This window comes from Mustela nigripes, chromosome 12 (assembly GCF_022355385.1).
Source record: "Mustela nigripes isolate SB6536 chromosome 12, MUSNIG.SB6536, whole genome shotgun sequence".
NCBI classification, from domain to species: domain Eukaryota; kingdom Metazoa; phylum Chordata; class Mammalia; order Carnivora; family Mustelidae; genus Mustela; species Mustela nigripes.
This window is the reverse complement of record NC_081568.1, coordinates 62,399,750-62,417,863: the sequence shown is the minus strand read 5'-3', so window position 1 is coordinate 62,417,863 and position 18,114 is coordinate 62,399,750. Positions and strand designations below refer to the sequence as shown.

The 18,114-nt window shown below is 43.8% G+C and overlaps 1 protein-coding gene across 1 annotated transcript in view; it reads right to left on the bottom strand.

The window, feature by feature from the left end:
- NSG2 (neuronal vesicle trafficking associated 2) overlaps window positions 1-18,114 on the bottom strand; it is a 52,465-nt gene that overhangs the window by 28,318 nt on the left and 6,033 nt on the right. The window contains exon 3 of the mRNA XM_059417384.1: window positions 7,478-7,561. Within this exon, the coding sequence (XP_059273367.1) occupies window positions 7,478-7,561 (84 nt within the window). The remainder of the gene's footprint in view (window positions 1-7,477; window positions 7,562-18,114) is intronic.

Genomic DNA, 18,114 nt, shown 5'->3' with positions numbered 1-18,114 from the left:
GCACATACACACACTCACACATACACTCAAAAACATCCATAGTCACCCACACCACTCTGGGTCAGAAAAGCCTGATTCTGCCCCTTGTTGGCTGTGTGATCTGAGGTACCTTAACTAACCTCTCTGCTCCCCAGTTTTCTCCTCTGTATATCAAAAAAGGTGCCTCCTTCATGAGTTAAAGTAAAGATGAGATGGAAATTGAATAGCAAACTACCTGATACATACAGATGTTCAATAAGATGAAAGTTATTAATTAATTACAAATAATTGTAAATACTGCTTTACTTTCTCCAAACATCTTCCTCTTACTACCCCCACATGGGATTCAAGAAAACATTATGAAGCCCTGCTTTCAGTGTTACTGTCAACAACCCAACCAGGTTGCCGGAGAACTCTGCCAAGCAGAGACAGCTACAGGGACCATGGGTAATGCTGGGATCTTGAGACTCTCAGATGAGAAATGACTTGGGGAATTGAGGACTAGTTTCTGTAAGTGATAGTTGAGCTGGGTCATCAGAGAACATGGAATAGAGAAGAAGGAAGACTGTGCAGGCAAAGACCAGAAGGTGGGAAAAGGTATAGTGGCTTTATAGAAGTAAGAGAAGGCTGAAGTTCCGAGGATGTAGGAGGTCAGTGGCACAGGGACTGGAACTAGCAACAAGGACACCTTTCGACAAGCCTGCAATGCCATAGTAAGGACCTCATGGTGTTGCCTGTAGGAAGTGGGGAGGCAAGATCAACGATCCAATCTGATGTTGCTCACAGTGGGTGGAAGGGGTGGGATGGAGATGGAAGGTCAAAAGCTAGCACAGTGGAAAGGGTGAGTAAGGAGGGACAGGTGTGCCATGGCAATGTCAGTTGAGACGGAGGGCTCACGGAGATGGCATGAGGCAAGCTTCCCACTGATGCCTGATCTAGGTAGATGCATTCCATCCGGTCAGATGACCAACTCCCCGGAAATGTAACTACTGTGTAAGTATAAGAAGCAGCTACATTTACTGAGCTCTCATGGGACAGTGTTAGTTTCTGCTATTTCAGCCCTCATACCAGGCTTATAATGTAGATATCACTATCTCATTTTACAGCTGCTTTAGTTCACAAAAATCCCCAACCAATGTATTCCCCTTCTTCCATATTTCCTTTCCTATTGCTTCGGGGGTGGGGGTGAAAATTTGTCTATGTTTGCCCATTTCCATGGTGTAAATACTCCCACTATGTTTGGCTACAAGCTTGCAACGGCTTAACTACTGGCTTGTAGACTTTTGATAACTGGCCCCCAGAAGAGTGTGTAAGCCAGCTCCAGCTTCCGCTGAGAAGTCCCATAGGAAAGAAGAGTATTCACTAAACTCTAGCAACCTTCTTATATATCCAACATATTAACAAGTCACTTGCTTTATTGCAGCATTTACTCACCAGTGTCTGTTTGAATAAACAAGCATGAAAAGTCAGCAATTAAAAGCAGCTTCAGTTACTGGGCTGTGGAGTGGTCCTTGAGCCACCCAGTCACCCAGGCCTTCGCTGAAACTCTGAGTACATTCCTTCTGAGACAGCACCAAAGCCACATTTGCTTTTCAATGATCAGTTTATAACAATATATATATTTCTGGAAGTTACTCTAACAGTACCTCTATCAGGCCTAGAGAAAGCACCCAGACAAAAACATAGGCCAGCATCTTTATTCTGATTTTCAATAAAACCCTAGCCAGAAATGCAATAATAAACATCAAATATGAGAAGGACCTTTCTCCACCAAGTTCTCAGATGCAAATTTTTTCCTTCCATGCCAGATAATGACTCTGCTTTTAACCCAGCAGGCAACGTTTTTAATAACTCACCTAGAATGTTCCTCAGAATAAAAAATTAAAATAGGAGAGCAATAAAAACCAAGACAACAGATAATAAAGTAAAATGTCTTATCTCCATTTGCTGCTGTCAACAAAGATTAGAATCCCACCCAAGGAAAACAGCCCCTGGGGTTTTGATGAAACGCTGGCAGAAGCAAATGGCAAACGTATAAACGCGGTCTCACCTCCCTCAGAATGTGGCATCAAGAAGAAGACATTTATGAGAATGTGTCATCGTCAAGAAGCTTAGGAACAGAGATAAGGCACTGATTTTAAATAAAGATATTGAAAACGAGGCAGCCAGAGCTCCAGTGTTATTTAAATGCAGAGTTTCTCGGTCAGCCAGGGGGGTTTTTTTGTTTACTCATTCACCTGTTCGTTCAGTTATTAAAGTCATCTTTTGGTTCCTAAGGTAGTCGGGCACTGGCTAGGCTCTTGGGGTGCAAAGACAAGAAAGACACCATCCCAGTCCCACATCAGTCGGTAGGTTGATGACGTCAATACTGTGTAGCCGGTGCTAGAATGGAGGCTCGTACAACAGGTGCAGGAAACCAAGGAGGAGGGACAGACCATGGGGCCAGCTGGCAAGACCGCAAAGGACAGGAGCCATTTGGGTTGGGTGTTGAGGGGTGAGTAGGGAATATGTGCAGTGGTGAAGACAGGAAAGGCATTCCAGCAGGAAGGGACAGCATGAACAAAACCAGGGAGTTAGACCGTGGACAGTGTCGTAAGGAAGTGCTTTGGGCAGTCAGAATACTTTGGGGAGAGGCAGGTGAGGGGGGGAGGTGCTGTGGAAGGGTTTTAAAGGTGGCAAAGCCCTTATAGGATATGCGCTTTAGGAAGAATCCTCCTCTGCGGTGGTGAGAAGAATGGACTAGAGTCTGACAAAGGAGGCAGAGGGATCCAGGATGAGGCTGGACGATGAGAGGATGGGCGAACAGAGAAGAAGGTACAGGAATCGGAGTCTTTCAGGAGGGATAGGGGCCTGGAGTCTGCCAGCTGTCAGATGAGGCAACAGAGCCTGGCGAGGCTGGTTCTGGCACTGCCCCAAGTCTTTTCCCATGTTAGCTTGGGAGGGGATGCTAGTGGAGCAGAGGCCCGAGACAGAGAGCCAAGGCCCCATCCCTGGCCAGACAGAAGAGAAGGGGGAAAGGAGCAACTGGCAGGGAAGCTGGCTGGGTACCATCCCCAGAGAGCTGCTCATCCGTAGCCCCGTTCCCATTCCACTGCAAGCAGCCTTTCCAGACTCCTGACTTCCTGCGTAGGGTCTGGGAGCCCAGACCAGCCACACAGCCTCCTGGTGTGGAACTTGGGGGAAAGACCAGCCTCTCAGAGTCTATATCCCTCACCTGCAAGTGGGCAATGAGCCCCCCAGCCCCGTGTGCTGGGATCATTCAGTGAGATAACATACATAAGGCAGCAATCACAGGTCAGGAGCAGAGCAGGAAGACAAAGAAATGAGTAGATCACAGCAGATAGATAAACAGTGAAAAATTGCCTTATAATGAATGCACCAGCACCCCATGCAGACCAGCGTCCTGCACGGACCAGTGCCCTGCAGAGCGCCTTTCTTGGCAAAATCCGCTTTAGAGTAACATGCAGCTCCTAAGACAAGAAAGAAGGAGGAGCGCCTCTCTTCATGTTCCTGTCTTCTTAAGTAGCCTGGTGGACAGTTTCTCAAGTCTGTGACTTCTCACAAGAGCCTTCTTGGTTTTAGAAAAGACAAAAAATCCAGTCAGTTCTGTAGCCAGTCTTTCTCAATTCATCTCCCCCCGCCCCACCGTTCTCTCCTCTCGTTCTCTCTTGCAGGCTTGGAGCTGTTCTGTCCAGGTCGGCTCTGAAATGTGAGGTAATGAGTTTTTCCACCCCTGTGAGCTTCTTGGAATGGGGGACGGATACTTCTTCGCCCTCCCCAAGGTTCCCTCCGCCATGAACAAGGCAGACCGGCCACTATTTCGCAGCATCACACCTTCTAACGCTAACTGGGAATTCTCTGACTTCTAGCCCCCGGGGTCTCCAGCACAGAGCTTCATCCTGAGCCCCAGCCATTTACATACAAGGGTGACCCAGCCACCATCCATGGCCCATATGCCCCAGGCACCTTGCACTCAATGCATGTCCCCAACCTAGGCCCCCAGTTCCTACTTCGGTGGACAGCATCCCCTTACCCAGCCAGCCAAGCCAAACACCGAGGAGTATTCTAACTGCGCCCCCGCTTTTCCCACCAGGAGCAAGTCCTATAAATTCTGTCTTCAAAACAGCCCACCTGGGCCCCCCAAGCCTTGTTGCAGCCAACACTTCACACCTTCAGATTATCCCCCAAAGCCACGCTCATCCCAACAGATAGATCCTCCACACAACCCAGAGGCAGCTCTCTTTAAGAAAGCAAAAAAAGGCTAATGAATGCTTACAGCTTTATGTAAACAAATGGATTTGCTCTGTTCCTCCCATTTCGTTCTGAGTGGCAGGGCCCCCTGCTCAGCCCTGACAGCCAGTTCTGACAAGGGACTGCTGCCCCCAAACACAACACCACACCCTTCCTTCTTGACCCCCAGGACAAATGGAGTCAAGCTGCATGGGGGGTTCAGCAGCCCCAGGCCTGAAGGCATCCCTCCTTTTCTCTTAATTGACTCACTTCTGTTCTGGTGAATGGGGAGTGACAGGCTACAGCAGGTGCACGGCTGAACAGAAAGGCTGATCTGGCTCCTCTCTGAGTGCTGGCCTGGCTACTTGCTGGCTAGAGAAGCAGATCACATCACTGCTCCGAGCCATGGCTCCCCTTTGAGAAATGGAGGATTACCATCAGTCTCTTTAAATGCCTACAAGGGTTTGTGGGCATTAGATATGATTAAATATGATTAAATATTTATATGATTTATTTCATAGAAATATAAATATACTTATTAAATATATTTTATATAATTAAATATATGTATAGTCATATAAATATAAATATTTATATAATTAAACAGCAACATCACCAAAAGTGGTCAAAGAAGAGAAAAAAATCATCCAACACCGCTGCTGTAATACAGTCACATATGTTTTGTTTTTGTTTTGTTTTTAAGATTTTATTTATTTGTCAGAGAGACAGAGAGAGAGAGAAAGCACAAGCAGGGGGAGCAACAGGCAAAAGGAGAAGCAGATTCCCAGTTGAGCAAGGAGCCTGATGGGGGGACTCATCCCAGGACCCTGGGATCATGCCCTGAGCTGAAGGCAGACACTTAACCAACTGAGCCACCCAGGCGTCCCCAGATGGCATATGTTGATGCATTTCTGCCATGTCCTTTTTCCTCTGTTTACTTGTGGTTTTTTGCATAGTTCCAATCCTGGAAAACACACAATTTGAATCCCTGCTTTCTTCACTCAACTTTCCTTGTGAAGTATTTGCCCAAATTATTGTGTGTCTTCATAACCATCATTGCAAAGCAACTGATAAATAAGGAATAATTCCATCAGAAGCTTGAAACATGTTATTTGGTAAAAAACATAAATTTTTAAAAATAATTCTACCTTTTTTCTGATTATCAAAATCATGCATGCTCATATCTAATTTGGAAAGTACCAGAAAGTAAAAAGAAGATGAAAATATCGGAGAAGCCCATAATTCAGAGTAAAGGAAATACTTTCTGAGAGAAAGGAAACCTTGACAAACTGCGAAAATAGTCCATCATATGGCTGTGGTCTTATTTACAAATCATGAGGAAGTTGTTGAAAATGTAGCATTATTTCCAATACTTTGATTTTAGAAATAGCCCTGCAGGGACACCTGGATGGCTCAGTGGGTTAAGCCTCTGCCTTCGGCTCAAATCATGATCCCGGGGTCCTGGGATTGAGCCCCGCATCTGGCTCTCTGCTCAGCAGGGATCCTGCTTCCCCCTCTCTCTCTGCCTGCCTCTCTGCCTATTTGTGATCTCTCTTTGTCAAATAAATAATTAAAATCTTAAAAAAAAAAAAAAACAACACAGCAGTAAACATTCCTGTACGTGAATCTGGGCGTATTTCTAATGGTCTCCGTTGCCAGGAGCACAGGTCAGCTTACTCTCTGGCCCAGTGCATATACTTTATGCACCAAGGTGCCCCAGCTCTCCCGCTGAATCTCTGAGCTCATTCTTGCAGGTGTGCAGTTCAGGCTGGGTCCATATTCACAGGACCTATTCTGTGAGCCAGACACTGAAGTACAAAAATAAGGGCAGCCCCTCAAAGCAGGCGTCAGCATCCAGGGAACTCCTACACTCCGAGGGATGCATAGAGAGGGGCCACACTCCCTCTCGGGCTCACACGGCCAACTGCTTAACCCAGATTTAGCAGGGAGACAGGGAGCGACGGGAAGAGACCAACCTGTTTATCCACGTACGTACTCCGACCAAGAGCTGTTTTCACTTTCAAAGCCTCCAGTCACAGCTGACACTGAAGAGCTACTGTTCATTTGTACTTACCATGTACAGATCACAGTACCCTGCATGTCTTCTGCCCTTGACCCTCACAGTGACCCTACTATTACCTCCATCTGATACATGAGGTTTGTGGCTTTGTGGTGGCCGCTTGGCTGGTATAAGGTGGAAATAGGGCTCATACCCAGTCAGACTGCTCCAATATCGATCTAAGGAACCACTTGATCTAGTAAAATCATGGCTGATTTTGCCTCTTAAATATCTTTTAGGTCTTCCCGTGTCTCTCTGTCTGCTCAACATTCTTGTTTCAGCCACCATCTCTTTCTCTTGGGATAACTGCAATAGCCTAATAGCTCCCCAAATTCCCACTTGCCATCTACAGTCCATGGACCACATAAAAGCCAGCGCGCTTTATTTGAAACCCAATTAAATCATGTATCCTCTCTTCTTCAAGTCCTTCGGTGGCTTCCTTTATACTTCTAGCACAAAGCTCAAATTCCCCCATATAGTCTACACAGCCTAGAATTGTCTGCTGTCTGCCCACTTCTCCTGTCTCATATCTGGTACTCCCTACCCCCTTCTAAGAGCCTAACCTCACTGCACTTATACCTATTCAGAGTTGGGACCAGCTTCAGGGCCTTTGCACAAGCTGTGCTCTTCTCAGCTACCTAAGTGACTACTCCACTGTACTCCCCTGAAGTTTCTATCCTCATCCTTGCAGAGAATATCTCAGGACTCCTTCATGAGACTTATCACAATGATATATATTTATCAATCTTCCTAGTAACCCCTCCACCAAGAAACAAAAGGTCAACCATTTGGGTTTTTCCCACCAAGAAGCCAGCTTTTTTTTGCCCTTTGTCTTTTTTGTATTTTGTTATAAACATCCACTGACCAAAGTTTGAGGGTTTTTAAAAATAGATTTCCATCATATTTCCAGGAGATTGTGATGGAAATGTAGAGAGATGGGGACAGGGGGGGAAGAAGGAAGGAAGCACATTTATCAATTTTCAAATTATACGAGCATTCCAGAGCAGAAGAGAACGTAAGTAGTCCTCATGAGGCGAGGTTTTGTTGTTTGATTAGACTTAGTGAGCCAGATAGTGTGACCTCAAGAAATCCTCCAGAAATAGTCTTATGTAATTTCCCACTTGCCAGTAGCACCTGCTCTACTAGCACAAGGAGTCTTGAGCTGGCTGAAGCCAGCCTTATCTTTACAATTTGTGTAAAGAAACTGACCGTAAATTCGGCGATTTTCGGCACCCGGAACTTCCCTTTGTTCTTCTGTTCAGGCTGATACTCTGTTCTTGTCTTCACAATCACCTGAAATGTTCAACCAGTGTTAGCACAAATGGAGACTTGAAACACTTCTTTTTTCTTTTCTTTTTCTCAGTAGCTAGAATTGTTACACATTCCATAAAGATCAGAAAGTAAAGAATCTCCTTCTCAAACACACAAGAAAGCAGAAAATTTGAATTACCCATACTTCCTATTCCAACACCATAGGAGACAATTCGGTTCACACCTTTCCAGATGTTTTTATATGCATATATATGCATCTATTAGATATATATGTGCTATTTATATAAACATATATTTCCTCTTCATGCAATAGATTCATACTTCATGAATTATAACCTACTTTAAACATACAATATACTAACATATTTTTATAGAGACAAATACACAATTGTATTTTGCTTTTTGATGTACCATAATATCTCGCTGTACGCATATGCTACAATGAAACCGAAGAGCCTCTGTTGTTGAACATTTATAGAGTTTTTACACAGTTTGGGTTACGTAAACAAGTTATGATGGACATCTTGTAGATCATCTTCATACATACACTTAATTCCAATTTAACTTAGGGACTTGTACAGAGGAAAACACCAAGGTCTTGGAATCTCCTGTATCGTCTTGTTTTTCTAAGGTCTGCATATTTTGCAGAGGTGGTTAATATCTTATCAAGATATGCTGTCAACCTGCCAAGACATTTATGGAATTCCATCCCACTGTGTAGGCAAAGTGGAAGAGACAAGAATCTGACAGACAATCAATAACCATGGCCAGTGCCACAGTGTCAGGGGGAACACAGAAGCTATCTGAGACTCAAGGTCTCACCTGTAAAATATGGGCAATAATCATAATCATCATCTCTATTTAACAAGGTTGTTTTGAGTGTTAAGTGAGATGATAATGGGTAATATTTTGGAATTATTTATTATGTGCTAGAACTAGATCAAGCATTTCATATGCCTTTATCTATATACCACTACCATTTCCATTCTTCTGACAAGGAAACTGAAGCTCAGAGATACTAAGTCATTTGTCCAAGGTCACCCAGATAAAAGGAAGCTGTCTTCTAACTATGATCATCCTTACTTCTCATTGGAGCTTAAATTAACTGAATCTTCACTGAAAATTCCCACCACATTTTCCTGGAGACAGCAGTCAAGTGGACTGACTCAAGCAAAAAATTCTGCTATAAAGAATGTTCTTTAAGTCTATGAGGCGTGCCATTGAAATGTAACCCGAAAAGGAAAGGATGTGGGAAAGTACTGCTATTACTGAGTGGCACTTACATATGCTGGTTAAGGGGCTCAGGGACCAGCCCATCTAACACTTCTCTTCCTCCCCATCATCTAGAACCCCAAATTTGCAGATGTCATTTCTGCTCTTGTGTCCTGCCCCTCTTTGTAATCTTCTCCTCCAAACAATGGAACTGAGCCCTGGCTCCTTCAAATAGGAACGTAGGGCAGCCAAATAAGGGTGAGGGTCTTTTGGGAGGTGGAGTGGGTTGTTAGTTATTTTTATTTTCTTTCTACCTCCTGTTCTGAGAAATAGGAAAACAGAAGCTTCCTTGGCACAGGTAATAAAAATAATTCTCATGCCTTGCAAATTTGCCGTACGGCAGGTACTGAACATTTGATATGCACATCTCACTTAATTCTATGCTGTGGGTCAGGCACTGATTCTGTCGGTACTGTAGGAAGGTGTAAGCTCTGTGCTGGGTTTCAACACTAGCTCCACTACTAAGCCTTCTGTGTCTTTGTTTTCTCATCTATAAAGTGGGGCAATAACCATCAATACCTCATTGGGTTGTTGTAAGGTTTAAATGAGTTAATAGAAGCACTCAAACCATTCATTCAATAACAAATGTTTGTTTTCACACTGCTTCTGAGTGCTGCTCAATATTCTTTTAGGGGTGTTCAAAGCAAGTGTGGAATGGAGCCTGGCCTGTATTAGTCAGCCTGCAGGTCCTCCCTATCCAGCCCATCAAGAGCAACAAAAGGGCTTCTCAAGAACAATGCTGTTCAGTCATCCTCCTGACCTCCTTGTCTGGGGAGTGGGGGGAAGTGGGGAGTGATAGAGGAATAGAAGCTCACTGAGTGACGGGCGCCTGGGTGGCTCAGTCAGTTAAGCATCTGCCTTCAGCTCAGGTCATGATCTCAGGGTCCTGGGATCAAGTTCCACATCAGGCTCCATGCTTGGTAGGAAACCTGCTTCTCTCTCTCTCTCTCTCCCTCACTTGCGCTCTCTTTCACTCTTTCTCTCTCTCTCTCTCTCAATAAATAAATAAAATATTAAAAAAAAAAAAAACCTCCATCATAACAGACGGGAGAGAGATTCTCCTACTGGCCTTGAAGAAATAAGCTGACTTGTTACAAGAAGACCATGCAGCTGGAAGGCAGACTCGAGATGCTGACAGTGACCACAGCTGACAGCCAGCTCACTCAAGAAGATGGGGACTTCAGTCCCCCAACCATAAGTAACTGAACACTGCCAACAACCTCAGCAGACTTGGAAGAGGACCCTGAGGGCCAGACCAGAAGGCAGCCTGGTCAATACCTTGACTTCAGACCAGTGATACCACAAGCAGAGGATACAGCTACCCTGTGCCTGGACTTCTGACCTGCAAAAACTGCAAGCCAATATATTCGTGTTGTTTTAAGCCATCACATTTTTGGAAATTTTTTGTACAATGATAGAAAACTGATATGCTTTCCCACACTGCCAAGTCCATCTCAACTATTGACCATCTCTTGGGTTGATCCCTTTGGGGCTAGATCCTTAGCCATCAGATCTCAGGCATGATATCTCACAGCAAATGTTAAGAAGCATTTGCTTCTTAGTCCTTCCCTCTGCCCCTCAGTTTCTATAAAGATTTTTTCCAAAGTTTCTCAAAAAGTTCAAAACCATTTTCATCATCTCACATAAATGTAAAAGACCCTATGCACAGACAATTATTTTGAGACACGTGACAGAACTTTAAATATATAACCGTCAGAATGAGACACTGAATAATCATTATAGGCAATACCATTCTAAATATCATATTAAACATTTTGTGGTTGGTTCCCTAGCATCCATTTAGATCAAAAGTCCCCAGATATTCCTTTTGGGAACTCACCACTGCCACTTTGTGTAGCAACCATGTGGTTGTGGGGGGTATAATGCCTCCTTTCATGATAGGAATGGTCCCTAATTAAGTTAAGCCAATCAGGACCTACTATCTTTTTTTTTTTTTTTTTTAGATTTTATTTATTTATTTGAGAGAGAGAGTGAGAGAGAACATGAACGAGGAGAAGGTCAGAGGGAGAAGCAGACTCCCCATGGAGCCGGAAGCCCGATGCGGGACTCAATCCCGGGACTCCAGGATCATGACCTGAGCCAAAGGCAGTCGTCCAACCAACTGAGCCACCCAGGCGTCCCGTGGACCTACTATCTTTTTGATAATAAAATTTGATTGGCTCAAAATTTGGACCAATGAGATACCAGGTAATGTTGACCAGGGTAAAGAAGCTTCCTTGCTCCTTATGGGTGTTTTTCAAAGAACATGCTCTTACTCTGACTGGTGTGGTGAGGACTTCAGTTCCAAAACTTCTGTAGAGATTGTTGTCACAATAAGGAGTCAAGATGAAGACAAAGGTAGCATATGAAAAAGGGCAGGGCCAAGAGAAACCTAGAGAGATTGAGATGGGCCTTGATGATGCACTGCCCTCTGGATCACACCTCTCTTGAAGTTCACATTGAACTCGCAGTTACAGGGGACTATATATACCCTTTGGGCCTTAATCCAATTTGGATTAGGTTTTCTGTTACTTGAGGTAAAAAGTTCTATCTAATAAAAATGTGTTCCAAGAAAAATGAATGGAAAAGCTATTAGAATTTAGTAAGATGGCCAAATACTAAATAAGCATAACAAAAGCAGTAGATGTTTTTTGGCATGAGAAAAAATAATGTCCACCAAATAAAATGTTCATGGCCACTCTTTTCATAACATCCCTGAGTTGAGAACAATCCAAATATCCATTAATAGGAGAATATATAAATTGTGGTTTATTCATAAAAATATGTATTCATAAAAATATGGCATGCCACACATATGGGTGAATCTTACAGACATTACTTTGAACAAAATCTGACATGAAATTTCTTTGTATATTATATGATTTCATTTATATCAAATTCAAAATATGTATAGAATAATTTATATATTACTTTATGTTACTTATATATAATATTTAAAATGAATAAATAATGTGTAACATTTATAATTTTATATATATATATATACATATATATATATATATATATATGTATCTCATTTACCATTTGCAGTAATGGGCAATGGGCAATGGGCAGCCACTGAGTTTAGGCAGAGTTGGGAGTCATAGCTCTCCTTCGAATCCACCTTCTGCTTTGCCCTGAACCCCTATGACAGGCTGCTTGTGCTCTGAGTGACTTTCTAATGAAAATAGTTCTTTTGCTTTGAGCCCCATTCCTCAAACCACCAAGTTCAAACACAGGCCACAGGTCAGGTGGGTACCTGACCCATGCTGGTCCCCAGTCTTCTCTTCTCTTTAGGTAAGCCACATTTCTCCCAAAAGCAACCCAGGTCGAAACTTAATATTTTAACTTCTCCCCTAAGGAGAAGTTAGAACCCCATCGCCACATCAAAAGCAGGTCTTTGACCATTTGCCCAGAACAAGTTGACAATCCTCTGGTCTCTTCTTTGACCTCTCAGCAGCAGGCCTGTTTGCTCCCTATCCCTTGAAATGCTCTTCTCCCTTGCATCCATGGCTGTATCTTTCTTGGTTCTCTTCCTATTCACTGACCAGCTCTCCTCAGTTTCCCTTTCAAGATCCTCCCCTTCTTCTTGACTTCTCAATGTTAGAATTTCTCAGGGTGAGGTCATGGGCACACTTCCCTCCTACATACTCTCTGAATGTTCACACTTGTATTACTTCCAAGTCCATCTTTATCCTTAGAACTTAATTCAGACTTCATCCAGCACTGAGATTACCCTAATGGACATTTGCCCTTGGACCAACCCTCCTAAATAAACCATGTCCACAGCAAAGTCCTTGTGATCCTAGATCCACCAGCCCCTCAACATTTCTTCCCCAAGTCATCCCCACAAAATAGCAGCATCACCCATGCCAGTGCTTATGTCAAATAAAATTACAGGAATTCTCCCATGACTCCTCCCTTTCCGTCACCCTCCAAATCCATTTCAGTACCAGCTCTGCTTCTCAAAAACTTCTCTCAAATCAACCCATCTATCCAGTCACACAGCCACCACCCTAGTCCAGAGTGTTGTCCTCTCTCCCTGAGTGGTTTCTCTGGCCAGCTTCTTGTTTCCATTCTTGCCTCCCCAAATTTAGGGAAAAGGGTTTTCTAGACCAAGGGAACAGCATATACCAGCATACGTTCAGAAGACACTCAGGAGGCTGACATGTGGAAGAGCCACAGGGAGTGGTTTTGAGTGGCCAGAGCCCAGGGCAGGTGGAGTGAGGGGTAAACAGAGGCTCCGAATGCCACACCAAGCATCTTGAGCATTAACCTGAAAGCAGTGAAAATCCAAAGAAGGATTATAAACCAGAGAGTGGCTTTCCAGATGCCTATTATAGGTAATGGAGAAGCCTCTGGCCACAGTAGGATACACTGGAAAGATGTAGAGAACAGGAGAAACACAATCCTCCAGAGTTACTGGAATCGACCAGCGACTGGGCGTGTCACAAAATTTGGTGTTCTGTTCCGATGGAGGGGAGCCAGAAACATTTCCCTTCTATAAAAGAAGATATGGCAATAATTGCTTTTTTTTTTTTTTAGCTCTGTGAAAGGGAAAGCATAAAAAATGTTAGCCAATCATTAATTGTACCTTGGAGGAATCAGCTTACATAAGCAAAGAAAGAGAGAAGAGAAAATACATTTGCAAAGAAAGGCTCTATTCTCTGCAGCTGAAAAAAAAGTGGGGAAAAATGAAGCCCTGAGCTCTTGATTAATGACAGAAGGGTTGGGGGGAGTGGAGAGAGAAGAGGAAAAATCCTTTCTACTCTTTTTATCATTTAAAGTGGGGTTTTACAAATATTTGGAAAAATGAACCTCCAGATTCTCAAATACCATTGCGGATTTGGGAAAGAGATAAATTTGTTTTCATATTTATCTATCGGTCCCCATTGTCCTGTCAGCGGCTGAGATGAAGAACATAATTTAACATAATTGGCATTGTGAAAATGGGATGAATTATTCATCCCAAAAGGACCCCTCGTCTGGATATAGTCCCCCTTCCCTGGCAAGGGCAGATAATACATGGTGGTTCAGATGGCGCAAAGTACAGATCATAAAAATTTAAAATACTACTTCCCAGGATTATCAATAATAAAGAGGTTCCCACATGGAGAGGCCCTGGGATTGGCAAGAACAATAAATAAAAGTGCAGAAGTGCTGACAAGGAGCAAGATTGTATTTTTATGAGCTGGACTTGCGCAGGCCAAAAATAGATCTAAGCTGTACCATGCGGCTCATCCCTGCTGCGAAGGGAGAAGTTCAGAGCAGGACAGTGAATCTGATGAGCACCTACTATGTACCAGGCACTGTTCTAAGGGCCCTACTGAGAGTATACTGTTACTTCTCATAACTCTCCTCACAACCTTCTCTCTGATCTTCATGTTTCTCCTTTAAAATCATTATGATTCCCATTTTTCAAATGAGACAACTTAGCCTCAGAGAATTCAATCCCTTGCCGATGGCTAAATGACTGCGAAGTAGCTCAACTGATGGTTCAAAGTCAAGATTACCCTGCTCTTTCTTATCATTGTTTTAAAATGGGTACCCAGGAAAGCTTGGGTGGCTCAATCGGGTAAGCATCTGACTCTTGATTTCCATTCAGGTCATGATCTGAGGGTCCTGGGATCCAGTCCTGAGTTGGGCTCTGTCTCAGCAGGGAGTCTTCCTGAGATTCTCTCCCTCTGCCCCTCCTCTCTCTCTCTCTCTGTCCCCCCAAATAAAAAATTTAAAATAAAATAGGCACCCACTACCATTGTGCCAAAAGCTTTACATCCTATATCATAGGAAACCCTCTCAATCACTCTAAATTAGGAATGATTATCCCCATTCTACAGATGGGGAACCTGAGCTTGGAGAGCAGAAAAGACCTCATAACCTCACAAGGCCACTAAGAAACAAAGCCAAATCTTGAATTGAAGCTTCTGGTTCAGATCCAAGTGCCACCCACTAGGAACGTCACCATTCAAGAATCACCACACTCAAACTCTGATCTTGTGGCACTTGGTACATAAGAGGGAATCCATACATCCTGTTGAATGAATAAATCCTATCTGTAAAGAGACAAGGTGAAATTGACCAGATGGGGCTTGAATACTTAGTTGAGAAATTCTCCCGTTTCCCCTGCTCACCACTCATCCCATGCTCCATCTTTTTGGGTTTGAGTCTCTTTCTTTGGGCCCTCAAAGCTTGGCAAGGGCCCAGAACACAGGGCTCAGAAGACGTTAGTGGTAGAGTTGTCCAACCCGATCAACCCTCAGATGAGGAAAACGGAGCCTAGAGAGGGGAAGGAATTTGCTACAGGTCACAGAGCAAGCCTGGATCAGAAGCAAGACTCTAGTAAGGGCCTGCTCACTCCCAGTCTGGGGCTCTTTCCACAGGATCAGGTTTCTTTTCCTTGCTGGACTTTTATTTTTTCAGAGGCAGAAGAGAAGGTGGGCCGATATGGCCTCAAATGCACCAGTCAGTCCACTATGTCCATGACTGTCTGACCCGATGGCAGGGTATAGCACCCGGGGAGATGAGGGACTCTCCATATGGTCCTCTCTAGGGTTGGGGGTATGGGGCGGGCTCCAGCTCCTGCCGTGAAAGGAATCTAGCCACCGGGGCTGGCATCTTTAGAGTAGAGATCTGCAGATCTGTCTCTGGGCCTGTCCTCTGTGGTCCAAAGGCTCAGCCCACTACACTGCTCAGCACTCCTCGAGGCCTAGGGCCAGCACTGTGCTCTGCAAAGTGGGACAAACTGCTGACAATGGTAACAAGCAACAACAGTAATAACAACAGCCTTGCTCTGGCATCTACTTTGTGCTGGACACTGGGGTGAGCAACTCGACATGTATTTTCTCATTTCACCCATAAAACAGTTCTTACAGGAAGAGATTATTGTTTTCATTTTAGCAGCGAGGAAACAGAGGAACAGGGGGCTTAATAAACCTTCCCAGGGTCACACAGCAAGTAGGTGGTAGAGTTCGTGTTCAAATTCAAAGTGCACTGCTATAATGCCTTCCTCTATGTGCAAGGATACCAGTTTGCTCCGTGTGTGAGTGTGAGCAAGTCCCTTCCGTGCTCCAAGCCTGTCTCACCATCTGTGAGAATGGGGAGGGGGATGGTTTTTTTAAAGTAGAAAATTTGATACATGCTCATGATAAAAATAAAGTATGAAAAATATGGAATGGAAGTCTTCAAACAGTGCACCCTCCAACCTCTATCCCTACTCCCTCAACGTTTAATGGTTTCTTGTATGTCTGTCCAAAATTGTTTTATGAATGATAAGAACAAAACATACACACAGATGTGTTTCCACAAATGGGATGACTCCGTGCCATGTTCTTTAGAGCTGTTTTAACGGAGCTGTTGTGTCTGTGGCTCCTCCCACATTAGCACAAGCAGGAACGCTTCGTTCTCCTAGCAACCACTTAGTATTCCACACCCATGTGCTAGGGTTCATCTAACCGGCCCAGTCGCATGGAACATTCCAGTTGTTCACAGGTTTTCTTTTTTATTCATAAGCCTTTGCATACTTGAAAGAATATACCCATAAGATAACTTCCCAATCGAATGGTACATATAGTTTAAATTTTATAAACAATGGCAAAACACCCTCTGCAAAACATTGCACCAAATTATATAACCAACAACAGTGTATTAGATCTGCTCTGCCTCAGTGCTGGCAACACTGGGCGTTATCAAATGTTGTGGAGTCGGGGTTTTTTGTTTCATTTTTTGGTTTTCAGGGTGGGCTTTTTTGTTTGCCAATCTAATAGGTAAAAAGTTATGTTTTGTTTAAAATTATATTTCTAAAATTAGAAAGAATTTTAAATATGCTTCGTGGTCATTTTTATACCTATTCGTTGGAATTGCCTGGTTGGAACCTTTGCTCCAGTTCATGGTGGTTTATAATCTGTCTCTTGACAGTGTCTGAAGAGTGGAACAAGGGGGCTCTGTGAACCTCAAATGTGCAGAGACAAGCATTTTTGCTGCTCCCTAGGGAATGGCTGATGATTCTCTGATCCTGTGCTTCAGGGAGAAAAAGAACCCCCTGATAAAGCCACCAGAGAAGCCAAGAAGACACACAGGACAGACTCAGTGACAGGAGAGGCATCTCCTTTGGCCACATATGTCCAGGTCCACATTGCTGGATCCCATGTGCCATCACCTTGGAAACCCCATTTATAGCATGTTTCATTTTTACAGTCATCTTTTGAAAACATGAACTTTAGGACATATATTCTGGATATCCAGTGAAAGATAAAAAATTATATCAATAAAGTACCATTTGTGGGGCTTCTGGGTTGCTCAGTGGGTTAAAGCCTCTGCCTTCAGCTTAGGTCATGACCCCAGGGTCCTGGGATTAAGCCCCACATCGCTCTCTCTGCTCAGCATGGAGCCTGCTTCCTCCTCTCTCTCTGCATGCTGCTCTGCCTACTTGTGATCTCTGTCTGTCAAATAAATAAATAAAATCTTTTTTTTTTTAAAAAAAGCACCATTTGTGTGCCATTAGACAATTTTCATGCTTTTTCCTCACAAAAACCCTAGTATGTAGATATTACACTCATTTTACAGTTGTAAAAAAAAAAAAAAAAACAAAAACCAGAGATGCTAAGTGACTTGCCTAAAGCCACACAGTAAGAAAATAGCTTAGCTGACATCTGAACCTGGGCCTCAAGGATGGCAAAGCTCATGTATCTTACCATGCAAAATACAGAGTGTATCAAACCTCATTACTGGATCTCCAAATAACTGCATTTTTTTCCTCCCACAAGCTGGTGGGCCAACCTCATCCGGGACATGCAAAGACTTAGGAATCAGTAGATTACTAAGGTTGCTGGCTTGTCGAATACATGATTCATCTGGGGGTTGCCCAGGTGGGGCTGTGTCCGTTTGCGGCTTGCTTTCTGCAGACCTGCCACCCATAAGTTGGCATCTCCCAGCACACCTGTGTGTAGATCTGGGATGCACCGTTTTCTTTTTGGCGTCCTAAGACAGCATTTCACCTCTCTGCATTAGTCTCTGCATCCATAAAATGGCAATAATGGTTGCAACCTCACAGGTGGGTTGTGGGGACATCCGGGTTAAATGTGCTCACTTAGACACACCAAAGGCAACGGGGCCCCATGGGCATGTCCCAGAATTTGGTATCTGCTGACTGATGTTTCAGCTTCTCAAGAGCTTGCATTCATGGTTTGAAAGAGTCGCCCAACTGCTTAGGTTCAAGTCTCTTCCTGCATCTGTCAAGTGGAGAAACCAAGCCTGCTTTAGGCTAGGTAAGGGATGGAGGGTCTCGCTCAGTCAGTACTTCCCAC